This window comes from Taudactylus pleione, unplaced genomic scaffold (assembly GCF_031769625.1).
Source record: "Taudactylus pleione unplaced genomic scaffold, aTauple2 ptg000500l, whole genome shotgun sequence".
Lineage (NCBI taxonomy): Eukaryota > Metazoa > Chordata > Amphibia > Anura > Myobatrachidae > Taudactylus > Taudactylus pleione.
In genome coordinates, this window is record NW_028284902.1 from 935,493 (window position 1) to 962,907 (window position 27,415).

General features: G+C 46.0%; 1 protein-coding gene across 1 annotated transcript in view; it reads right to left on the reverse strand.

The window, feature by feature from the left end:
- Positions 1-27,415, reverse strand: part of ABCA12 (ATP binding cassette subfamily A member 12) — a 279,245-nt gene that overhangs the window by 43,624 nt on the left and 208,206 nt on the right. Inside the window, exons 41-47 of the mRNA XM_088449892.1 lie at positions 25,578-25,661; positions 24,046-24,139; positions 21,228-21,355; positions 19,332-19,413; positions 17,575-17,680; positions 11,081-11,132; positions 7,875-8,052 (exon numbers count right to left, since the gene is read on the reverse strand). Coding sequence (XP_088306018.1) covers positions 7,875-8,052; positions 11,081-11,132; positions 17,575-17,680; positions 19,332-19,413; positions 21,228-21,355; positions 24,046-24,139; positions 25,578-25,661 — 724 coding nt within the window. The remainder of the gene's footprint in view (positions 1-7,874; positions 8,053-11,080; positions 11,133-17,574; positions 17,681-19,331; positions 19,414-21,227; positions 21,356-24,045; positions 24,140-25,577; positions 25,662-27,415) is intronic.

The window sequence follows — 27,415 nt, forward strand, 5'->3', positions numbered from 1 at the left end:
TTTCTTAAAAAATAAAAAAAACCCGCTAAAATCACATAAATGGGCCTTTTTTTGTTCCTACGCTATTAATAACCCCAATAACATTAATTTCCACTCATTTCCACTCTATTCTGAACACCTCACACCTCACAATATTGTTTTTAGGCCAAAAGGTTGTACCGAGGAAGCTGGATGACTATGCTAAGCGACACAAGGGGGCGGCACAAACACGTGGCCCATCTAGGAGTGGCACTGCAGTGGCAGACAGGAAGCCAATCAGCGTTATGGTGCCCATTTGCATGTAGCACGAACCCGGGAGATCCATGCTACATGCATCTGTGTGATTGGCACAGAGCAATGACAGGTCCGTGAAACCCGTCTGTGCTGCTGTGGTAAAAAAAAAAAAAAAAACCTGTGTAAAAAAAGAAAAAAATGGCGTGCACCCCCCCAAAAAAGAGCAACCAGCCCCGGGCATTAGTAACCCAGTGCTGGGTGTGCTTAAATACAGGGGACAAACGACGTAGGGGTCCCCTGTACTTAAGCACAACCAGCACCGGGCTAGTCAGAACCAGCGCTGGTTGCCAAAATACGGGGGACAAACGACGTAGGGGTCCCCTGTATTCTGCGCAACCAGCTCTGGGCTCTGATCCGGTCCTGGTTCTGGAAATATAGGGGACAAAAAATGAGTAGGGTTCCCCTGTATGTTCCAGAACCAGCACTGGACTTTTTCTAGCGGGGGGCTGATGCCACAGCCAGGGGAGCCCTTTCACCGGGCCCCCCAGCCGCAGCATCAACCCTGACCGCTAGTCAGCCCAGGCCGGGGATCCCTGGAGAGCTGGGGACCCCCCCAATAAAGGGGTCACCCTCTCCAGGGCACCCCAGGCCCAGGCTGATAGCCCGGGGCTATCCCCGCCACCCCTGGTGGCGGTGGGTGGCGGGTTGATTGTGTGGTGTGGTGTAAATAAAGAATATCAAACATTGTCTTTACAAGTAGAACTGCAAGTCCCAGCTAGCCTGCCCCGCATGCTGGTACTTGGAGAACCACAAGTACCAGCATGCAGGGCATTAAGGGCCCACTAGTACCTGTAGTTCACCTGTAAAAAAAATGTTTAAAAAAACACAGGACACACACACCGTGACAGTATAAGTTTATTAAACATACACACACACACACACACACACACACACACATGTACACATACTCACCTATGTAACCTGTAGCATCGGTCCACTTGTCCGGTAAAGTATCCCTAGGGGACCTGTGAAAAAAAACATACTCACCATCTCCTATGCGAGGTTCTGTCCTCTTCGTTCCAAAGTAGGCATCCCCGGACTTGGCAAAAAAAAAAAACGAAAACGCGATCCACGAACTTAGTACCGTTCTATAGAACGGTACTTCCCGAATGAGAGCTTAGCGGCGGGGTATCACCATGGAAACCCCGCTGCTAAGCGTTCATTGGCTGAGAGAGGTCATCTCCCGTCTCTCAGCCAATGAACGGCTCCCTCCATTGTAGTCAATGGTGGGAACCGCAGGGTAAACTTTAATAACCTTGCGGCTCCCAGCATTGACTACAATGGAGGGAGCCGTTCATTGGCTGAGAGACGGGAGATGGCCTCTCTCAGCCAATGAACGCTTAGCAGCGGGGTTTCCATGGTGATACCCCGCCGCTAAGCTCTCATTCGGGAAGTACCGTTCTATAGAACGGTACTAAGTTCGTGGATCGCGTTTTCGTTTTTTTTTTTTGCCAAGTCCGGGGATGCCTACTTTGGAACGAAGAGGACAGAACCTCGCATAGGAGATGGTGAGTATGTTTTTTTTCACAGGTCCCCTAGGGATACTTTACCGGACAAGTGGACCGATGCTACAGGGTTACATAGGTGAGTATGTGTACATGTGTGTGTGTGTGTGTGTGTGTGTGTGTGTATGTATGTTTAATAAACTTATACTGTCACGGTGTGTGTGTCCTGTGTTTTTTTTAAACATTTTTTTACAGGTGAACTACAGGTACTAGTGGGCCCTTAATGCCCTGCATGCTGGTACTTGTGGTTCTCCAAGTACCAGCATGCGGGGCAGGCTTGCTGGGACTTGCAGTTCTACTTGTAAAGACAATGTTTGATATTCTTTATTTACACCACACCACACAATCAACCCGCCACCCACCGCCACCAGGGGTGGCGGGGATAGCCCCGGGCTATCAGCCTGGGCCTGGGGTGCCCTGGAGAGGGTGACCCCTTTATTGGGGGGGTCTCCAGCTCTCCAGGGATCCCCGGCCTGGGCTGACTAGCGGTCAGGGCTGATGCTGCGGCTGGGGGGCCCGGTGAAAGGGCTCCCCTGGCTGTGGCATCAGCCCCCCGCTAGAAAAAGTCCAGTGCTGGTTCTGGAACATACAGGGGAACCCTACTCATTTTTTTCCCCTGTATTTCCAGAACCAGGACCGGATCAGAGCCCAGAGCTGGTTGCGCAGAATACGGGGGACCCCTACGTCGTTTGTCCCCCGTATTTTGGCAACCAGCTCTGGTTCTGACTAGCCCGGTGCTGGTTGTGTTTAAGTACAGGGGACCCCTATGTCGTTTGTCCCCTGTATTTAAGCACACCCAGCACTGGGTCACTAATGCCCGGGGCTGGTTGCTCTTTTTTTGGGGGGGGGGCACGCCATTTTTTTCTCTTTTTACACAGGTTTTTTTTTTTTTATTTACCACAGCAGCACAGACGGGTCTCACGGACCCGTTAGTGCTCTGTGTCAATGACACAGATGCAAGTAGCACGGATCTCCTGGTCCGTGCGTGCATCTGTGTCATTGAAATACACAGCAGCACAGACGGGTCTCACTGACCCATCTGTGCTCTGTGTCACTGTCAATCACACAGATGCATGTAGCACGGATCTCACGAGTCCGTGCTACATGCAAATGAGCACCATAATGCTGATTGGCTGAGAGCCGTGACAGACGGCTCTGTCAGCCAATCAGCACTTTGCCCATTAAAGGCAAAGGCATTTTTTTTTAAATGGCCGCTCGAGGCAAAACCTCGAGATCCGACAGCAGATCTCGAGGTTTTGCCTCGGGAGAGGGATCCGGGGCAGACAGGGAGATCCGAGCTTGGGCTCGGATCGCCCCGGATCCCCGAAGTTCGGGTGGGTTCGGTTCTCAGGGAACCGAACCCGCTCATCCCTAGTATAAACATGCAGATAAAGTGTAAATATAAAGCCAGAGAGTAAGATGGGATAAAAGTATATATGTCTCTATAGATGTGTGTTATTTATATTATCTACATCTTCCGACTCCAAAACTGTGTGCATACACCTGTATACGTCTGTGAACCTCCCATGTTCCTCTCAACTTCATTTCAGTTTTATTTGTGTGTCCCAGTCGATGCTCAGTCAGCAGATCATACTCTCTAGCTCATAAACTGTAGAGACAGATAAATGACAGATGACAGGGACCCTGTCCTTCACTGAGCTCCTTAGCAACACACCCAGTCAGTGGCAGATCCGAGGTCAGCCATGGAGTTTTGGCTGTGACTGGGTCTATTAGGGTTAATGAGGTGTAAGAGACAAGTAATGTAGATACAGCAGCACAGACTGTGTTGGATGATCGGAGACATATGCTTCTGCTTCTCTTACTTACACCAAGTGCTTCTGGCAGCAGTCTGGGCATGCATAGCAACCGCCTGAGCTCTGCACTGTGCATGGCAAGGCGGCAGCCACAGGCGGGTGACCCTGGCTAAATGTGAAAATGCAAATGCATGTTCCAACTTCCATGGAGTCTATGTTATTTTAGGTTAAGGGGGCAAATATGACTAGAGCACAGATGACCATGATAAGAAAGGTGCTGATGAAAATAAAGGACAAAGGCCCTCACTCAGAGCCGCTCGTTAGCAGCTGCTCGTTCGCTCTGAGCGATGTTTGCACAACTGCGCATGCGTACGGATTTTAATACGCATGCGCGAACCAGTCTGTGCGGCTGAAAAATGTTTGTTCGCTATATAGCGAGTGCCTGATATTTTGAGTGACAGAATGAGGCGTATTTGGGTGGTAACAGGGGAAGGTGCTTGAAAACGGGGAGTGGAGATCAGATCGCAGGCGTGCTTAAAGGTCAAAGCGGGCGTTTTATGGGAGTGCATAATTAAAACTGGAGCGTCATTGACCACGTCACTTGTTTTTTTTAACTCAGAACTGCTCGCAAAATAGCGGTTGAAAAAACCAACCACAAGAATAGCGAGCAGTTCATACGCTGTTCGACGTACTCGATTAATCTAATAAATAGCGGACATGACGTATGGTGCGAGCGGCAAGGGGGCGTTTTTGTCAAAATTACAACCGCAAGTTTTGCTCGCTCGTTCAGACTTAGAGGCGTGAACAGACCACAATGAGCGAACGGATCATTTGAATAGCCACCCCTTGTTTTTGAACGAACGACCGCAAATAGCGAGCAGCTCTGAATCAGGCCCAAAGTTCTAAAAACTGTATTGACAAATGTCCCTAAAATCTTGCACTTTTCCTGCAAGTCTGACCATTGTGAAACTGCACAAGCTGAGCGGGTGTGCAAAATAAAAAAATAAATCCTGTCACGGCTGATAAAAGCCATGTATGTCGCAGGAAATGAGAATTCTCTGTGCTTATATATACATCATTCATAAACGTGATGCTGACATATACCTATGAGAAATAATATGAATGCTGGCTTAGCAAACCATCTCCCCGTTGTTTCTGTGTACATCCCATGCTTTATTCATGCTTTCAATTTGGAGTTATCTGGATAAGGACCTTTCCTGTAATAGGAAGCACCATACCTATAATCCACTAAACTGTGATAAAAGCCTTCTTTGTGACTCTCCTTGCCATTAATAATTGCCTCATGTAGCATCTTCTCAGTGTAACTATAGGAGGAGGCACTTGGTGATACATATAAAACATGACATAGTAACATTCAACACATTTTCAGATTGCTGCATTATACTGTACACATACCACATATTGATGTTAAATACATTAGTCGTATATCGCATAGAGGGCCTCATTCAGCAAGGAACGCACAGGAGAGAATGCACGCACTTGGCCGATGTTTTCACACTGCGCCTGCGTATGCATTGCAATGCTGTGCGCAAATTAGCCAGAGCGATCGAGGTAGGGTACGCAGACTACACACAGTGTGTACGCAGACCCTTCCGAAATTGACTGATAGGAAGTGCCGTTTTGTGGCTGGTGACGGGTCGTGGTCAGGCGAACGCAGGCATGCCTGTGCGTTGGGACACTGTTATAGGGGCGTGCATAATTAAGAAAGTGCGGCAGCATACGCAGCCATACTTTAAGCTCTGCACAGGGAGGGGCCAAAATCCTGCGGCAGGTCAGGTCAACCACTAATATGCTTATGAGTCCGATGGTTCTCGATGTTACCGCTATCTAGCGTACTGATCAGTAATACCCCTTTCTGGGTAGACGCGTATGTCTGAAAGGTACCTATCCGGGAACACGTTCCCGGGTAGCCGACCCTTCAATCGACCAGGGAATTTCCCGGGACTTAAGTCCTGGGAAATTACCCTGCTTATGTCTGAATGGTGCTACCCGGGAATTTACTCCCGGGCTGCAACAAGCAGCTTTTACATCGAGTTGGCAGTGCAGAGCGTCCTACAGGACGCTCAGCGCTGCTGCTCATCACCCCCCCCCACCGGTGGCTGTGTACAGAGAACCCCAGCCAGACGCCGGGGACCCATCGCCTGCGGGGTTCTGCCACAGCAGGCTGCCCGCACTCCCGCTGGACCACCAGGGCAGATATAATTAATTTAATATTATTAAAATAAAACGGCTGCAGTGATTGGTCGGCTGCCTGCTGCATGATGATGACATCATCAGCGGCAGCCGGAGAGGGGATAGGCTAGGAAGGGCAGAGGAGAGGCAGGTAATATTAAAATGTAAAAAAACCCGGCTTATGTCTGAAAGGGGTCTACCTGGGAATTTCCCGGGTAGACGCTGTAGTGTGAAAGGGGGGTCTCCACCAAATACCCTGGAATTTGCACAGGAGAAATTCCCGGGTCTGAGCAGGAAATTTCCCGGGTAGTATGTCTGAAAGGGGGGAGATGGGCGGCTTAATATATGCTGCTGGGTGTCTGCATCTTGTGCTGCGGTCTCCGTGCGTATGCAGTGATTAGCATAGTCTCGCAGCGGCCAAGTGCATGCGTTCTCTCATGTGCGTTCCTTGCTGAATCAGGCCCAGAGTTAATACCACTGGCTGTGTCACATATGTACTCTGCTATTTTGCTTTTTTTTTTTTAAGGAGTGGAATGAAAATGTCCCTTTTGTTGTGACACAATATACTAATCATACAAGACAAGGAATTATGTGAGAGTGAAAGATCTGTTTAAAACAATAAAAAAAATAAGACCTTACTGTTGGCAGTCACGTTCATCTAGATACATTTAAACATCGTGGGTGTGATTGAGAGTTTGCACGCACGTCAGCCGCAAACGCGCGCTCAGAAATGAATGCGGATCTTTGCCTGTGTGGAGAGTTGGAGGCACCTGTACTGCCGCACAGCCCCTATCCACACCTGCCCCTGGTGCTAGAGATCTGTCTGATCTCTGCGCATGCACAACTGAATATCCCACTTACTTACTGCACCTCCCAACTGTCCCATGTATGAGCTTTCTGGTTACTGTCCTGCAATGTCCCGCTGGCAGGGGTAAGGATCATTTTATCACACGCTGCTCGGCATAACAGAGCGTCAGTGCTGACATGACCAACCACACTCTGCCATGGGAGGCTGGCGGCTGTGCAGTAGCTGCTGTAGCGCTGGCTAGTCCCTCAGGATGATGAGAAACGGGGGCGTGACGCACAGTCATGCCCCAAAACGTCATGCGCAAGTGGACATGGCCTTGTGGGCATTAGACCACGCTCCCTTTCATGTGCATACGCCATCAATGCACCAGAGATGTCCCGCCCCTGATTCTGCTAATATTGGGAGGTATGCGCTTACACCCTCTAAACTCACAGAGCAGGGCCTTAACTAGGGGTGTACAATTGGTGCCTTCGCCCAGGGTACAGGGCCCTAGGCGCAGCACCGTCGCTGCCCCATGGCACCTGCTTTTGGCTTGTAGGGTGCCTGGAATGGCACTCTGCAGTCTGTAGCGCTGTTGCAGAATGAAAGACACTCCAGGCACACACCATGCAGCCTGTACAGCCACGAGCTGTGCTCTACGTCTTAGTGATGGCGGCACTGCCGCCTCGGCTTGATGTCACATGTTCGGCGGACGAGACCTCACTGCATCAGAGCACATAGCCTACGTGCTTATACCCAATTGTCATCCACTTACAGCCACTCAGCTGCACGTGGAGTTGTGATGACTCTCCCATAGGGCGGAATTCAATTGATTCCAGCCCCTATCGCGCCCGACGGAGCTATTCAATTCTTGCTCCTGTCGGGCGCGATCAGCTGCCAGCGCTACATTTCAGCTCGCAGCCCCAGGGGGATGAGAGCTGAAATGTGCGAAATGTGACACGTTTGGGCGCCCAAACATCACTTTTCGCGATCGCGCCAAGCACTTTGGTCGGGTTTAGCTGCTTTATGCGGCTAAACCTGACTTCTATGGGCGCGATCAGCGCGAAAAACAGCATCAATTGAATAGCGGCCAGCGATCTCCTGTCACTTTAGACGGGAGATCCGGACCGCGTAATCAATTGAATTCCGCACAGAGTGGCTTAATGTTGCGTAAATTCAGCTACTGAGCGTGCGCATTGCAAAAAATCCACAGAACAGACTTGCGTGCAGCTCTGAATTACCCCCTGTGTGTTTTTGGCATTTGACAAAGCTAAAAATCTGTTGGTAACTTAAAAGAAGAAAAATCCTTTACTTTTATTTTACTGTCATTCACTTTAATTTCCTGGATTTGGAAACATTTACCAAGTCATAGAGGAAGTTTGTCACCCAGTAGCCGACCTCCCCAACACCGGCGATGTGCTGCAGCCTCTTGGACCCATTGTTGTACTCTTTCACGACGTAGGTAGCGAAGCTTGCAGTCATGATAGAGTAACCAACCAGCACGGAGAGAGCCACCAACGTGTTCACCAAGGTAAGGGTCCTGGAACGGGAGAACAATGAATAGCAGAGGTGGTGAGCATGTCCTCAGCAGACGGGAGCTACACACGTCCCCGGTTCCCTCATCTCTCAGTTATTACTTTTGAATAAAAATACAGAAAGCGCTGCTACACAGTTGTTACAGAGATAAATAAGGGCGCCTGGAAATCCAGACAGATAAATACATCTTCTGCAATACTGCGGCACGGCTTTTAAATTATGAGTGTGACCACAATACCCGGGAACGTATTAAAGCGCTAACAGAAAGCAGATTCTCTAGAAATCTGGATTCCCAGAGGAGCATGAGACACCATAAAAGACAGTAATATATTTTGTGTGGAAGGTGATTTGTTTGTGTGCAAGCTTTGCAATTACAGGAGATGCTTTGCGTTTTCAGGTTTTTTTTTTTCTCTTTTGTGCCCACGATTTTCAGTTACCTCTGAAGTTCATATGCAAACTCATTTGATGCTGACTAATTGGCTAACAAGTGACCTGCAATCCTCCTTTATCTAAACATAGCTCTCTAACATTTGCATATCTGGGACTTGACCTGAAAAACAAAACTGGTTTTCGAACCGTTCTGGGGCGTATGTTAACATGCAACAACTAGTCTGTGATAGACAGCGAGTGCACGTTAACTAGAGACTAGTCCTGACCCTCTGTGTATTGGTTTTGGATCTGGATTTTTAATTTTCTTTTTTTTTTTTTTTAAATGATACGTTTTTTAAAAACAGCTAAAATCATGTAATTTTTTCAATACAAAACCCCAAATTTAAATTTAAGATTCTGAACTCCGTAGCGCCGGAAGATCAGAACCCCGACTCGGATTTATCCGGATCTCCTCCGGAGATTAGAACAGCGACTCGGATCTGTCCGGATTAACGCACATCTCTAATGTTAACTGATCCTGATTTAAGAGAAAAGGAAATGCATGTAATAATGTTACATGTTTGCCTAATGCTGGGTACACAACTGTCGATATATAATTTGTTCGATTGACGAACGATATATAGCGAATGCATTGACAGGTGTGTACACCCGATATGTCTGTGAATGACATATCAGGTCGGCCCTGCAGCACAATCGATGCCGATATAATTTTCAGATATATGTGCAGGCGACCCGCCGACCTCCCGTACACTGGCTGCAGGGACCACCGACACTGACATCTCAACTGGGTGGGCAAATTTAATGCCCGTCCACTTGTGATGTCAGCCGAGATATATCGGGTGGCTGATTGGTAAGTATGCTGTAGCGCACACGGGGGGGATTCTGTGTACCTAGATACCACCCCTGACAGAGGGGAGATCGGGCACCATGTTATTAAGCCCCACTTAATCATGGCAAATTTTGATGCAATTCCATTAGAATTGAGTAATTGGACTCCGCCTCCTCCTGATTGACCTGTGAAACGCTGCATTTTTCCGTGAGGGGATGGGGCTTAATAATATGGAGCCTGATCCTGTCCCCATCTACAACCTGCAGCTGCTGCAAGGTAAGTGGGTGTGTGTAATGTATGTGTGACATATATGTGTACGTACAGGGCCGTAGCTAGGGTAGTGCGGCCGGTGCCATCGCACAGGGCACCACAGGTCAGGGACCTGTCAAATTTCTGTTTATTATCATTCTCACTTGTAGCTTCCTCTTATTTCATCCCCAGCATCTCCTGACCTCTCCCATCTCTTCCCTGGCCCTTCCCCATGAAGCCATGGCCCTTTTTTGGGTGCAGTATGTCCCTTAGAAAAATGAGGGGGGCACCAATGCTCTTTCTGGCACAGAGCACCAAAAAGTCTAGTTACAGCTCTGTGTACGTATGTGTATATATGTGTGCGTGTGTATATACATATATATTCAATAAGTGAAGAAACCGTATTGTAAGTTGCACTGTGGTCAACCACTGCACTGACTTAAACCAGGGTTTCCTCATCCTCAATTATTTCTGCTCGCGACCTTGTGAGGTGCAAGTAATAATAAGAGAAGGCGGCTCTACCATTATTGCGGGTTACAGTTTAGCCAACGTTGTGACAGAGCCCTGCGCTTAACTGAATCAGTCCCTTAGGGCCTATTTACAAAGCTTTTTTATTCTCCATAAAATGATGTAAAAACTGCAGTTTCTATTAGCCATATACAGGAGGAGATTCCACAGAAATCTCCTGCTAAGTCTATGCAACACTGCAAACCGCAGCCCCCATTGTTATCATATGGGACTATGGTCTGACCCATGGGTACCAAGCTTTTCGGATTTTGGCCCTATTGGTTTACGCCTAGAGTGGGGAACTTTTTTTCTGCTGAGGGCCATTTTGATATATATAACATTATTCGCAGGACCGGTTCAGGCCACTCCCCTCCGTGTGACGTCACATGGGGGAGGGGACCACAATCACTAGTGATTACAGCAATGCCCGGAGCATCCTGAGGATTCTGCAATCGATTGAAAAAGTGAAAGATTTTTATACACAATCGATTGCAAATTGCACGATTGCTGCAATCAATCTCTGATGAATGGAGGCCTTAACAGTACATGTTTTCCAAATCCCCTAATTGGTGCACATGTGTATTTTTTACTGGCTGATACATGTTAAAAGATCCAAAGTTGGTGCTATTTATTTCATTTCTGATACTGAGAAGAACATGGAGTGCTAGTAAAATTCTATTATATTAATATTTCTATTGTGGTCATGGTGTGGGCTGGGGAGGGGGGTTTCCAGGCAGACGGAAACCCCCCCTGCGTTTGCCTATGTTACTGACCTCATCATTTCATATCTGGCCCAGGTAACTGAACTACAGTACATGTCTCGTTTACCTTTTATACTCAATTACTCGATTTCACATGAATTAATTACTGCAGTCCCTCTACATGCAGAAAACCTGTCAATTGTGGTAACGCATACATCTGGCCAAACTGGACAAAGATCTGGCCCCTCAGTGCTCAGACATAACCGAGACTAGAAAACCAGAGCATCAAATATGGTACTTTTGTAAATATCCAGATATGTCATTTGCATAATATTCACAAAATGTAATGTTCTTACACGGATGACGAAGTCACAGTTCCAGGGAGAGGCTTGTTGTAGATATTAATGCCTAAAGAAATATAAAATATTATATTACTTTGAGTATTGATCTTAAAAATACAATGCAATGAAATGATAGCCATAGCAATACATATAATAAAGCCTTGCATTACGTAGTGTTTATACATTTCTTTTATACGCTCTGGTAGATGCACATTGATGAGCTACTGATGCCGTAGCTCCCAGTAAACCAACAGAGTGAAAAGTAGCTGGTGCTAAGGGGTGTGGCATATTATGTCGACATTCAGGACGTCGACATGTCGAATAGGTCAACATTTAACATGTCGACACTGAAATGATGTTGACATTGTAACGCTAAATTCATGTGTTCACAGTGTTCACATTTATAATGTAGACATACAGGCCATGACGACATTATGGTTTCGCTATTCTGAATGTTGACATAATGACTGCATACCGGTAGAATGTACTTGATAAATGCTTACTCCAAGCTGATTGGTTGCTATGGGAAACCTCCACTGGTTCACTTCCCTCCTCTTGTCACTACTTATGCTATTATGGTCCTAATTATCACAATCCGCATATCAGATGCAGATGTGATGTGCTAAATTCCCCAGGATTTGCAATGTGATATTTGAATACATCGCAAGGATGTATCCAATATCGCATGCAGGGACAGAGCTTGCGAAAAGCTCTGTGCCCGCAGATCCACTTTGCACACCTTTCAGGGTACTTTTTGCAAAACATACCCTACAGTGTGACCGCACATGCACCGCTGGCTCCCCCCTTCCCCTCTATCACCCCCCACGCCCCCACCCTGGGCACGAAGTACGGGAAATGTGATCAGCTTACTAAAAATATGCAAATTAAAGGCTTGGAGTCATTTTTTTGGCGAAAACTGCTCCAAAAACCCTTTACTACATTTATATGACTCCAAGTAGAAAAAAGATTGATAAATGGGTGAAGTTGGACTATCTACGTATAATCTGTATCTCTGTACTGTATCTCTGATTAGAACATGAAGTCGGTGACTTTCACAAAACATTATGCATAAGGTGAGAAGAAATGGGCATTTTTTATAACCTGAAACCAGAAATACCCAGAAACTATTTTATTAAAAAAACAAACAAAAAGAATTTGAGGGACTTGTGGCGTACTTTATATACACATGATGTATCCTAGTAACCAAGATGCTATATATTCCATGTGTTTAATGTCTGAATCAAAATCCCAATGGCCTGGCCGGCTCCCTCCACCAATGCTAATGCTGAAGAGCGGCTGGGTGAAAATCCCATTTATTGGACTTTGTATTACTATTATTTTTTATAGGGAGCCTAAGTCCAACCTTGAAAATAGGATTTGATTCCATTTCAAATCCCTAAAGCTGCATCAGACTTTTATCTGGCCATTTTAATCCCCCCTTTTTCAAGTGTCAAAAGCTCCTCTACTGAGAGGGATTTCTGATCCATTGTATTTCATAATAGTTTATCTTCATTCATTTGAGTACAGTCTCTGTCGCTTATTCCCGATGGGAAACGAGAGGAAGAGAAACCATTGGCAGTAAGGACAGTGAGTGACTACAGTCTCAGAGGAGATGCGAGAGAGGCTAGAAGACCCCACTTGTTGGTTATATCAATAGAAACTGTATTTGTTGGGAAACAATTTGATCAATCACAAAGTCAGTGCCGCAATGAATTAATAAAATATAACACTGTTTAATCAAATGCAAAATAGAAAAACTTTATCAATTGACACACACACTGTGGCTGGGGGAGAAAAAGGCTGAGACACACGATGGGGCTGGGGGGGCGGTGGTATTGAGGGGGGGAGGGCGAAAGAGGCTGACACGCTGGGGCTGGGGGGGAGAGGCTGACACACGCTGGGGGCTGGGGGGGAGAGAAGAGGCTGACGCACGCTGGGGCTGGGGGGGAAGGCTGACACACACACTGGGGCTGGGGGGGAAAAATGCTGAGACACACGATGGGGGGAAAGAGGTTGAGACACGCTGGGGGGGGAGAGGCTGACACATACTGGGGCTGGGGGGGAAAAAGGTTGAGACACATGCTGGGGCTGGGGGGGAAAGGCTGACACACACGCTGGGGCTGGGGGGGAAAAAGACTGAGACACATGCTGGGGCTGGGGGTGGAAAGGCTGACACACACACTGGGGCTGGGGGGGAAAAAGGCTGAGACACATGCTGGGGCTGGGGGGAGAAAGGCTGACACATGCTGGGGCTGGAGGGGAGAGGCTGACATGCTGGGGCGTGGGGGAGAGGCTGACACATGCTGGGGCAGGGGGGGAAAGGCTGACACACACACTGGGGCTGGGGGGGGAGAGGCTGACACACGCTGGGGCTGGGGGGGGGAGAAGCTGACACACACTGGCGCTGTGGGGGAAAGAGGCTGAGACACGCTGGGGCTGTGGGTGAAAGAGGCTGAGACACGCTGGAGCTGGGGGAAAGAGGCTGAGACACGCTGGGGCTGTGGGGGAAAGAGGCTGAGACACATGCTGGAGCTGGGGGAAAGAGGCTGAGACACGCTGTGGCTGTGGGGGAAAGAGGCTGAGACACATGCTGGAGCTGGGGGAAAGATGCTGACACGTTGGGGGGAAAGAGGCTGACACGCTGGTGCTGGAGGGAAAGAGGCTGACACGCTGGGGTTGGGACACACGCTGGCAGGAAGAACGAGGCAGAGACATGCAGGGGATGGAGGGAGAACGAGGCTAACACACTCGGGCTGGACAGACTGAATTTACTGACTGGGGGGGCAGTGAGGGGTGGTGAGAAAACAAGGCTGGGCAGCAGGACAGACACTGTAATTACTGGGGAGGGGCGGTGAAAAAATGTTGGGGTGCCAGGAATGGGTGGGGTGGGGGGGTTCAAAGCATATTCTTGCACCTGAGCCCACCACTCTCTAGTTCCGCCACTGAGCCCAATTCAGTATCTCTTTTCTTTTAAGTACTGTACTAAGATTCTGATGCAATGATGTATAATTAGTGGGCCCTGGACAAGATGCGACAGTCTGATTTATCATAGGTAATGTGACCTGAAGTTCAGCAGTTCCATAAGGTTGGCTGCTGTTGAGTTAAACTTGCACCTACTACCAGTGGCGGATTCTGCCTAGGGGCTGCGAGGCTGTAGCCCCCCTCCCCAGCAAAATCCACCACCTCAGTGTTGTCAGCCCAGTCCGTGACTGCACTGGCTAAGCTGTGACAGGCAGTGGCTTCCTATTGGAAGCGCCACCTGCCAGTCACATATACAACAGGCAGCCCCGGGGGAGGTGTCTACTCTGCCTTTCCGCCAGCCCTAACCGACTCCTTGGGACTGCAGATAATGCAGCCCTTTGGAAGCCAGTTACATGCGCATGCGTGGCTCGCCGCCGCTAGTGCGCACGTGCCGGTCCCGGCACCTGGCAGATCGCATGAGCGTTCCTGACAATCCCTTGCCCTTGAAGAGGCAGATTGGAGCATTCCCTTGTAAATTCAGTGCAGAAAGTATCTCCACGCTCGATTTTGACTTGCACACGCCTTTAATAGCCCCCATTTAGGAGATGTATCTTTGCACATCCCACAGGCCTGCAGCAAGTTTCTGAGCTGATGACAATGGCAGATGCATTTTTGCACTCTATTTTTGCACACTATTTTTGTACATTAGATCTTAAGCTGCACGTATCTTACAATAGAGTCACAGAAATATAAGTTCACAACCAAATGTTTGTGTGTAAGCAAAAGTAGCATTTTTTACATTTAAACTCTATGGAGCCTATTCACCATACTTGCCAACTCTCCCTCATTGGAATCAGTATGATTCCAGCATTGCGTCTGCCGGCTTCCCGACTGTTTCCCACCTCATAGTCAGGAAGACTCTCTGAAATAGTAACAATCTCCCTGTCTCCCTGAAGAGTCTAGTAATCTCCCAGATTGCACCTTACCCCCATTATGAAGCTGTTATATTATATATACATTCAAATAGGATCATTAGTATCCTTTCCCTGCATTGGGTATAAGGCACAGTGATCCCTATGGCTACATGAATTTTCTGAAAAGTATCAGTGTGTTTTCAACTTTTCATCAAGAAATAGATCTTAATAACTGCTTTGGGGCTCGTTTACATGTGTATGTGTCAATTTTATGACACGCCTCTCAGATGTAGCAATATACGCCCACTTTACCGCCGCGCTCATAGGTGCTGCTTTCACAATCTCCCTGAAATGCTTTTTCAAAAGTAGGCAAGTATGCTATTCAAGTATTCATTGTACTTATTACCTGTTGAAAATGCAGGTTGTGCGTGATTTATGTATCAATGCTATTACCAAAGGCTAGACAGAGAATTAAAATTTTTAAATTCAGCTAAGTAACGCAGCATACGGCATTCTCCAATTTTTTTTAATGAGAACAGCTGTCTTCTCCTAGTGTTTTAACCCTTGACACCCCAATAGCTAACAGCATACCCCAAAGTCTACTTTTTTTTTTTAAGATTTCTGCCAAAGAGAGATCTCCCTCCCTGGCAATGTATACTTGGTCTCACATGCGCATTAGGCAAGCCGGGTCCGTACCAGGCAGTAACGTGATAAGCTGCATACACACACAACGATTTGGTAAATGAACGATTTTAGTAAACGACTTTCGTTCATTTTTTCAAGGGAAAAATGAATGAAAATAGTTTACTAAAATCGTTCATTTACAAAATGTAATGAACGATTTTTTTGAACTACAAACGATTTTTGCATATTCCCTTACTGAAAATCGTTGAGTTGGTCAGTCTGACTGAACTACAAACTACAAATTACAAACGTGAACGCGCATGAATGATAATCGTTCATCGTTTTAACTCAGAAAGTGAACGATTTCTTCAACGATTGAACGATAAATCGTGTGTGTATGCACCTATAGGGTTAATTATCACTTCACATTTTATCCTTCGCATGGATTTGGCTGTAACCAATGCCCCGGCAAGAGAAGATTGATAAATGTCCCCAAAAAAAGATCCTTCATTATTGCCGCAATATGTGGTGACCAGCAATGATACTTTTCGGGGGGCCCCACTGCCATTAATGATAGATAGGCCCCTAAATCAGAGAGATGTGTAATTGTGTGCTACAACCTTCTGTTGTAAATAACCCTAATGAGCTGAACAAGCGAAGCGTCTGTATTACATTTGAGCTGGCAAGTGTTTATTATTAGCTGAGCAGTGGCACAAGTGCAGGAGCAGTTAGGAAACTCGAGGGAATCTCCCTGGCGATCTGGAGGAGAAGCTAAAAGCTATAATCATGATGGATAGTGGTATAATTAAGCTGTAATGTCAGCGGGATTGAATGCAGGACCTGCATAATGGCCTCTCACTGCAAGATAAATGCAGGCCTAAATCTAACGTGTTTATGGAAAATAAGCAGCGTCTAGGGATCGTCAAAATGTTTTATTTTCTCAGCCAAAGAATCGCAAGTCCTCCAAAAATCAATTCTACCCCAGCTATTGTTTGCAGGGTTGCTGAGTGACTAAACTTTTATCAAATATTTATCAGCACTGAGGCATGGCCTGTGGGAGGCGCTGTGTCTGCAAGTAATTATTAGTCATCCGAATTTCAGAGAATTTACCATTCTTCTCGTTGAAGCTACTTTTACAGGACAGAGAAATGCGTCTTTAGATCTTAATTGAGGGAAATAAAGGAGGGGAAAAGCACTTATGTCTTCTAAGCATAGCAGGAGCTGGGTGTTATTGTCTTGCCTGTGACGTGGATTACATCTGTGTTAGCAGCGTTCTCCTTATTCATATTCTTAGTCATCTGATGAAAGTACCGTGATACCTTCATGTAACTACAAACACTGCCATCATACCGAACCTTTATATTCTAGTTGTCTACACTAGTAATAATATTGATATGTAAAGTGTGTGATTTTAGGATAAATCATGAGAGCGGTCTGGTGATACTGTTTGAAATGCATTATACAGAGAGCTGTGACTGTTTCCGATCACATACTGGGGTCTATGTACTAAGCCGTGGAGGGAGAGAAAACCTCTTTGGGGTCTATTTACTAAGCCGTGGAAGGAGATAAAGTACCAGCCAACCAGCTCCTGTCATTTTTCAAACACAGCCTGTGACATGGCAGTTAGGACCTGATTGGCTGGTACTTCATCTCTATTCAAGGCTTAGGGGACTATTTACTAAGCAGTGTTAGGAGACGATGTGAAAAGTGATAGGAAAGTGATAAGGTGCCAGCCAATCAGCTCCCAACTGTCCCAAACACAGCCTGTGAGATGACAGTTGGGAGCTGATTGGCTGGCACCTTGTCACTTTCTTTTCACTTTTCACTCTGTCTCCTAACACTGCTTAGTAAATAGACCCCATAGTACCAACCAATCAGCTCCTGAAAAGTGACAGTTAGGAGCTGATTGGTTGGTACTTTATCTCCATCCACTTTATCTCTCTCCAAGGCTTAGTACATCCCGCACACCGTACTGCTCACATCCCAATTATTCCATTAGATTTTCCATACCGTACTGTGCAGACTCGTTGCGCGGCAGATTGCTTCTCAATAATAGGTTACTGAAGCTGTTCAGGAAGGCCGGGAGGCTGTGGGGGCCCTCGTTGTTATACCACACCTGGGTATAAAGGAAAACCACCCATTAAAAATTATTTTAAAGCGGCTCTATTTAAAACGTAGAACTCTACAAGACACGACATTCCTGGCAAACATTTTACTATCATTTATTACCTGGTGTGGTGACCATAGTTGAGATCAGTTACCATGTGTATTGTACTCTATAACACCTCAGGGCTATGTCAGGGCACCTTAATAGACCAGTGCAGAGGTTCCCAAACTCCACCATTACAGTCCCAGTATTTAAGGATATCCAAGCTTGAATCCAGATAGTTAAATCAAATTGACTGAGGTACTGATTAAGTCACCTGTGTTCAAGCATGGAAATCCTTAAAACATGGACTGTAATGGCGGAGTTTGGGAACCTCTGGACTAGTGTTAGATAAGGATATTCACTACAGTGCTGAAACAGGGCCTTGTGTTGCCTTGTGCCAGACGCCGCCCTCTAAACACATGATGTCATGGCGTCACGCCTAGGGTTGGGGCTCTCAGCTCCAGTAAGTAGAGCATTAGGATGCCCCGAGCAGCTCCGCCGGCTGCAGAGTGCCTGTCCCTGGACTGTTAGGGTGCTGAGAGGACAGAGGGTCTGATTCATCACGGATTGCAACTGCAGCGGCGTACGCAGCTCAATCGATGGTGCGTACTGTGCATGCTTATGCATCGCACTGCGCGTGCGTGAGTTAGCATTGTGATCGCTCAGCGATCACTCACTCATGCAGATACAAAGCCATCGCAGAGTGAGTGACGGGATGTTAGCGTTTGGGGGAGGTGACGGGGGAGTGGTCGGAGAAATGCAGGCGTGCCTGCCCGTTTGAACGTCGTTGCATAGGCGTGCATAAATTAGCCACCACAACGGCATACGCAGCTTGTGTACTCACTGTGAGCAACGAGGTTAGCAATTTCTGAGTAAGGTCAGACCTGCTGTAATTCTCCGTGAGGGGCTGATGGTACTCGATGTTACCGATGTATACGCAGGACTGCAAGGTATTATGGATGTGAGATAGTCTCTATGCTGGCTGTGCGATTGCATTCATTAGCATATTTTCCCAGCAGGCCTCCGTGCGTAATCGCAATAGCGATCCACAGTGAATCAGGCCTAAAGATTGGGAATCACCGTTGTCGCTTGTGAAATGGTAATTTTTTCCAAGGGCAGTGCTAGAATACACCAGCAATGACCATAGAAGAACTTCCTGTGTCCGGGAAAAAAAGTGCCGCTAATCAGTACCGTAGAAATAACAGCAAACATGAAACTACACGACAGAAACACTAAATGGACTTTGCAATATTTATCTCATAAGGTGCATACACACACAACGATTTTTTTAACGATTATCGTTAAACGATATCGTTAAACGATAATCGTTTGAAAAATCGTTCACTTTCTGAGTGAAACGATGAACGATTATTGTTCATGCGCGTTCACGTTTGTAGTTTAGTCAGACTTGTCAACTCAACGATTTTCATTAAGTTAATATGCAAAAATCGTTTGTAGTTCATAAAAATCGTTCATTACATTTAAATGAACATAGTAAATGAACAACTTTAGTAAACGATTTTAGTAAATTTTTTCAAGGTAGAAAATAGTTTACTAAAATCGTTCATTAACTCAATCGTTGTGTGTGTATGCAGCTTTAGACATATGTAGTAATTACCTTATTTACAGTCAAGTTGGCAGGCAAATTTAATTTTTTACTGATCGTTGAAGCAGGAATGCCGAAGCTCCATCCTCCATACCTGCACACAAATAATCATGACAACAGTGAAATTGGTAAGAATATTTCTGTTATACTGTATATTTATGTCTATCTTTTGTATATGGGGTATTTGGATTAAAGCTCTAAATCTGGAGATAACAAGGGAGAGATTTAAAAAAGCTTGGAGAGAGATAAAATTGTGAGAGATAAAGCACCAACCAATCAGCTCCTAACTGTTTTTCAAAAACAGTCAGCTAGGAGCAGATTGGCTGGTGCTTTATCTCTCAAAATTTGATCTCTCTCCAAGCTTTATTAAATCTCCCCCCAAGTGTTTTCAGGTGGTAGGGGCTTCTGACTATTTAAATAGCCTCTACGGCTGGCAACTTAATTTTTGGTGGATTTTTTTATTTGTCGAGCCTCCGGCGCAGGTGCGTATCTATAATGGGTGCAGGGTGTACAGTACACATGGGCCCTTTGGTCCAGGAGGCCCAAACCACACACCCTGTACCCATATAGTCTTTATACTTACCTGTCCTTTGTCTCCAGAGTGCTGCTCTGCAACCTTGGCCCGGCACTGCACAGTAGCAAAAATCACTGGGAAAATGGCGGCGCCCATTTTCCCGGTGACTCGAGCATGCGCAGTACTGCTGTCCCCGGGAAAACGGTGTGGGCGCCATTTTCCCGGAGACCCGTGCATGCGCAGTAAATTCTGGCACTAATCCAGAATCTACTGTAGCTGCCGGGGCACCACTAGAGAGAGGAGGGGGCCTGCACTGAGTCTGCACACCGGCCCCTTCCTCTTTTAAAACGCCCCTGTGTGCGCTTGCACAGTGCCCTGGTAAAGCGGTCATTTCAGCCTTATCGCTGCCAGCCAGCATCACCGGGGGAACTAAGCATCACTCAAAAAAATAAACACTTGAGGAAATAGTAACAGAACGGAGGAAAATGTACACACTAGTGTAAAAAGGCAAAAGACTGGTCCGATACGGGGGACTCGCGCCATGCATCATTATGCTCTATTTGTGACTTTATGCTAATTCCTTTGCGACAAAAAAAACCCTAATCCTAAGTACCTAGTACACTATATGCAATCTAAGACACAAAATTTAGGAAAAAGTAGAAAAAGTGCCTCACGCCATATGGCACAAAAAAGGGTAGGTGTATGAACGCACAACTGTACGTGGCATATGACCAAGGAGACGTTGCAATAGCGGAGTTAAAAATGTATATATTAAGACGTATATTGACCCTTTTTGTTCTAGTGTGGACACAAGTTACAACAACTACTTTAAATGAAAAACAAAAAAATGAAAACACCACAACCCACATGTAATAGCTGGTGATCCATGAGCAAGCACGATTCCGGCAAGAGATCCGCTAAATTTAAAGCGTCAATTAGTTTTAAGGAAATATTAACTTGACATTTTTAATCTCTGCCTATCTCACCGGAATCGAGCCGCCGCCGTCTATTACAGTTGGGCCCAAAACTTTTACAGTTTAATGGGAAAACAAATGTGACCCAGTTGTTTTGCTTTCAAAAGGTGACACATCCATTGGTCATGTCTATTCATAAATCATTTACTATTCTGTTATACAACAACACCAAAATAAAAATAAAAAAAGGAAAATAACAAAAAAATATAAAATACCATAAGAATGGGGGAAACTAGGTGGAAAAGCTGTTTTGAAGAACATATTATAGATGGTCAGGTCATGTCAAGTGTTATGTTTCATTATTGTAAATAAAGATGCACTTATGAATGCTGATAGACCTAACAGTGCAGGGTAATGTAATGTCCAAGGGCTGAAGGTAGATTGAACCAATTGGGTGTGAATCTCACGGGCTGCTCTTACCGCTTCTGGATAAAGTTCAAGGTCGTCGCCAGGAGATAGTCCTCCATGTTATTCCCTGTGACGTTGTACAGCATTTGTCTGGAGTAGGTCCTGCGATGGGGCGGAGATGCTTCGGGAGCAGCGCAGACCTGCACAACACAGTGGGCTCAGATCATGATACCGATAATAGCTTTGTGATACACAGGCATTCAGATTTGTGGGTCTGCAGTGATTACTATAGTTTGTTGATCTGCTTAGTATATTCATATATTCGTGCAGTGTAAATATTTGCAGTGCAGCCTTAAATGTGGGGTAATGAGCACCAAGATCTGTCCTTTGCCATAATCTTCACAATAAGGGGTAAATTTACTAAAGTGAGAGTTTTTTTAAGTGAGTTTTAGAAGAGATGTTGCCCATAGCAACCAATCAGATTCTAGCTATTATCTTCTAGAAGGTGCTAGTTAAATGTTAAGTAGAATCTGATTGGTTGCTGTGGGCAACATCTCTTCTAAAACTCACTTCTAAAACCTCTCACTTTAGTAAATTTACCCCTAAGTATTTAACAAGTAACATTCTTATACTTAACAGTAAACACCTTAGATCTACAGAAGATGTATAATATGCCCCACTTGTAACAATAGCTGCCGCAATGCACAAGGATAACGGGAATCTACAGAACCACTATGCACAGTTAAACCAGTCATTTTATTTAACAACTAATAATACAGTAAATGAGTGCAGCAAACAGGCCCAGTAAGCAGAATAAAAATGTTCTATGTCTGAATGCAGCTAATTGCTCTATTTACAGCATAATACAACACAAAGAGACTGCGAACGCATCATTTAGAATAGTGCTCAGTAGCTCAGTAGCCTCGACTAAGAGGAACAGTACTAGCTGCATTTATAGAAATGATGGGGGATATGTACAAAGCATACTGTACCCTGTGCCATCCAAGTCCCCCAGATTTATTATCCAGAGGTTTGGAGGCCACAAACACAAACCGCCAGCGATGTGTGATGATGGGCCTCAGTTACAAACAATACGTCTAAATTGCACGCAGCTTAGACTAATCCACAGTTACTATACCAATGTGGAAAACAAATAACCTCCCTTCCCTCGGTAACGGGCCGTTATTATCAGCATTGTGTGCTTAGAGCGGCATTGCTAGTCATTATGGGACCTATTCATCATCACTTAATTTTTACAAAAGCAGGTGAAAATGCGCATTATCACCTGCAGCATACATGCCTAATCTCCCGGGAATCGCGGGAGGCTCCCGATTTTTCGAGTAACCCCCCGCGATCCCGGAAGAGTAGGCATATCTCCCGCATCCCGCCCACTTCCTAGTGAAGTGGGCAGGAAGGGGAGATTTTACCTGAAATTATCGGGTCCGTCGGGAAGGGGCGGGGCTAAATTAGGCAAATCGCGTCATTTAGCCCCACCCCCTCCTCACGGACCCGCGAAGCACGGGGGTTTCTGTAAAGGGGGCGGGGCCTAATGCCGTCTATCGTCTGGCCCCGCCCCCCAAAGAGGAGAGCAGCAGGTCCCCTCCTGCTGCTCCCAGAAAGCTGCCCAGCAAAGTAGGTAAGTATGACCTGCAATTGTAAAAATCAAGTTATCGGGCCATTCATCACGAAGGTAAAGCAGGAGATATCACAGATATCTCCTACTTCCCTTCCTCTGGCGGAGTGTCCCGCTGTCCCCATACACTAGTCTAGTACGGGGACAGAATTCATCAAGCTCCGAAAATATTATTTTTTCGGAGCTTGATTGCGGTAGTATTCGCCATCTTGGGTCGTGAAGAGGGATCCTTTTCGGATCCCTCCGCCCCTGTCCGGCTCCTTTCCGCCGGACGTCAGGGCTCTTGTGCGCATGCGTGACCTGTAGGTCACATATGCGCACTGCTTTCGCGAGCAGTGAAAACATTCACTGGCTGGGACAGCTGATTTTCTGATCAGCTATCTCAGTGCCGGAGCAATAATGAATTGCTCCAACGTCCTCGGCGAGTCAGAGTGTTAATTATCCGGGTCCGTTCGGACCTCGATAATTAACACCTTGAATAGGCCCCTTAATACTTGTGGAATTTGTTCCAACTCCAGGTCCATTTCCATGGACAATCTCCTACCAGTGATACAGGAATGCATACAGGGGCAGAGGGCCTGATTTAGAGACGGTTGGTAATACAGCCGCGTTGGCTGCCGCTCTCGCAATAGCGGTTGTGGGAATACGCAAATGCTTATCTCAGTCTTCCATTGGTGCTTCACGGTGTGATGGAACGTAAAACATAACAAAACAGTAAAATGAAGCTGTACGGACTAAATGAACCTAATTTTAAATTAAAATGATGTCATGTTGAATTTAAACAACACAATTTTAATGTAGAGGTGAGAAAATTTGTGGGAGCCAATTGCTCTTCTAATAAATAAATAAATATCATGTTCCCGCAAACTGTAGAAAAATATTGTTTTCTTGCACTATGCTCATTTTTGTATTTCCAGGCACATTACAGATGTACCGTATTGCCGCAGTTGCACCAAACAGCCTCTCTCGCCGTGCCAGGTCCTACGCGACACTTTTTGTGCATCTTTTTCACCTAGTTGCGGTCCACATCTATATGAATGTGCTCTCAGATCTCCTCCCCTGCCGATCCCCATTACACCTTCTCAGACATAAGGATATAAGTAAATAATACACAGTCTATATTTGGATGCAGCAGCTGTTTAAAAAAAATTGATGGCCATTGTAAATATATAAACATTTTAATCAGTGTAACATTTCACAGAAGCATTCTAGGCTTTTCCGGTTTGATAGGGAACACACAGGTTTCAAACGACTTACCGCATATCCAGTTGAACAGTTGCATGAGCCATACATTACAGTCTGATTGCCAGTTTTGTTCCATGACCCTAAGCTGTTCTCAGGCAAGCATTGTCTACAAGGGATAGATCAGACATAGCATATACTGTAGTTCCACTGCTGCAATTCATAATATATTACATATTTCCCTTTATGGTACATTATACTTGGTAAATTCATTATTTCTACTGAAGCTAAATACACAGGTTACAACAGATGTGCTGCTGCTTGTTACAAAGCCTAGAACTTCAATTATGAATATGAATAATAAAATGCCCAAAAATGCCACAAAAATAAATTATTATAATTTATGGTCTAATATATGGTCTCAAAATACAAACCAATAATCCACTTATGAAACAGCTCTTTATCTTACCCTGGGGCAAAGACTAAGGGGGGTATTCAATTCGCCATGGTAATTTACCGCGTGCTAATTGATCCCCTGTGTCTATTCAATTAGCCCTGAAGTCTGATCAGACCCGAAAAGAAATCCCCAAGAACTAGCCAATTAACGGGTGAAGCGAGACACTTAGGACCTCATTCAGAGTCGGTCGAAGCGGCCGCACGGTCGTACGGGAAAAGGGGTCGGATATTCAAATGATTCCCTCGCAAGTTGCGTCCCTAAGTTCGGATCGGTAGCTGGCCGACCAAGGGGAGGAAGCGATCGGAATTCAAAAAAATACGCCCCCTTCTTGTATGCATTGCACGTCATCTCCGGGCATATAAGGATTAATCGAGACCATCGGGAACCATCGAAACTGGTCGTAGAGCTTAAGGTTGACCATACCCTCTCTTAAGCTCTACGATCATGTCAGTGTAAAAACCTCCCATGTCACATGTGCCATGACGCTACTTTGTTAATTATGCACTCCCATAAGCCGTATGCACTCCCATAAAACGCAGTTCGCATAATGAGGCACGCCTGCGTTCGGATCTCCACTCCCCCGTTTTCAAGCACCTTCCCCTGTTACCACCCACAAACGCCTCATTCTGTCATTCAAACTACCGACCTGGCTGTGTTCAAGGAGAGAGAAATTTCTGATCGTAGCGGCTAGTTTGCGCACGCGCATTGCGAACTTTACGCATGCGCAGTATAGCGAACATCGGTGGCGTACGACCGTGCGGCCGCAACGACCGACTCTGAATGAGGTCCTTAATGCATAGATCTGTGAACTTATCACGGATCCTATGTGTTAACCCCTGTACCCAGGGGCCTAACATGTGTTAACGCCTGTTAACACATGTTGACGCCCGTTAACACGTTGATTTAACAGGCGTTAACTCGAGTGAAAAAGGGACTCTAATTGAATAGCCCTAGGTGTTAAAACCTGAGGCTATCACACTTTTTCAGCTAAACAGGGCTAATTGAATTCGACCCTAAATGTTCTAATCTCTGTAAAGCGATGCACAATATGTGTGCAATATTTACACAACAGCTAATAAGTTGAGGGTCATTGGCTAGCGCAGTTTTGAGTTAATACATTTATTTTTTACAGGCTAAACAGTGTACTTACGAATTTTGATTTAAACAGGAGTTGTCTATGCCAGGAAATAAGGACGTTGCATCCATGAGATCTTCACTGCTCTTATTATAAAGCCTGCAAAATAAATCAACAATGTAATTAATCAATAAAGCTGCATGCACACACAACGATTTAGTAAATGAACGACATTAGTAAACGATTTTCGTTAATTTTTTCAAAGGAAAAAATGAAAAAATCGTTTACTAAAATCGTTAATTTACTAAATGTAATGAACGATTTTATTGAACTACAAATGATTTTTGCATATTCCCTTAATGAATATCGTTGAGTTGGTCAGTCTAACTGAACTACAAACTACAAATGTGAACGCGCATGAACGATAATCGTTCATTGTTTTAACTTAGAAAGTGAACGATTTTTTTCAACGATTGAACAATAAACGATATCGTATAACGATAATCGTTCAAAAAAATCGTTGTGTGTCTATGCACCTTAAAGGTTAACTATCGCCAATTGTGTTGGATGTTAACAAAATATAAGGTTGGGACAATTAAAATAAAGACTCCTTAGATGTCCTGTTACTGATCTATTTAATACATGAGTCAGGGCAAGCAAGCAGAATATTTAGGAGGTAAATAAAAAGTTATAATTAAGTAAAAGGGTTGTTAACGGGTAGTTCTTAATAATGACAGGTGCATTGTGTATGGGGTCTATTCATCAAAGGCCAACAGGCCTGATATATATACGGAAACAGTCCTTATCACCATAGCATGTCCCATGTGGCCGTCGTTCATTAAACAAGCTCTGAAAACTGAAAACGTGTGCAGATGGCGTTAGCCCGCTGAGCCCCTCTGAGCAGGGGTGTATTAAGTGAGGAGGAGACCTGGGTGCAGTCTCCGTCCGAGGCCCCTCCTCTCTAGCCAGTGGCACAAGCGAATAGACCCTGGCACATTTGCAGGTCTCCAGGAAAATGGTGCAGTAGACCTTTTTCCCGGCGCTTTTGCTACTGCGCATGTGCAGATCGCCCGGGGAAGTGGCCACTGCATCATTTATACAGTGGTTTGTGCAGCTGCCGCCACAGGACTATGGAGAGGTAAGTATTGAATGGGTGCAGAGTGTGCGGTGTGGGTCCCCCTGTATCCAGGGGCCCAGGTCAGGGGCGTTTCTACAGAGGAGGGGGCCCGTGTGCAGTCTCTGACACGGGCCCCCTCCTCTCCGACTGGCGGCCGGCAGCGCACTGAGCTGTGCGTGGCCAGCGCCGGAGTTATAGACTCTGGGCACTAGAGTGTGCCCAGAGTCTATAATGTATGCACAGGTCACCGGGAAAATGGCCGCGGCCATTTTCCAGTCGTTTTACAGCGCTGGACCCCCGCACTGACGTGGGACTCCAGGGAGGTAAGTAATATTATGGGTGCAGGCAGGGTGTGCGGTGCGGGGCCCCCCTGGACCCAGGGGCCCGTGTTCCCCACACGCCCTGCACCCATTATAGATACGCCCCTGGCCCAGGTGCATCGCACACCCTGCACCTATTATAAACCTCCTCCTTCCTACTGGAAGATGATCTGGAGTGTGCATGCCTGCGCACGGGATACAGTCATGAAATTGACACTGACAATGCCAACATAATGGCGCCCGGAAGATGCCGACATCTATAGAGTGTCGACATATGTAATGTTGACATTTGCACTAGAGTTAGTGTTACCATTACCCCATGCGTAGTTACACTGGCCGGCAGTGTAAGCTTACACTGCTAATTGTTAGCGGTGAAAGTAGTAGTGATAGGTCTGACAGGACAGCTGCTCTTTGGAGCCTGGCGCAGCAACCCGCGGCAATTTGGAAACACAATTCACATGGGGCCATCAGGTGGT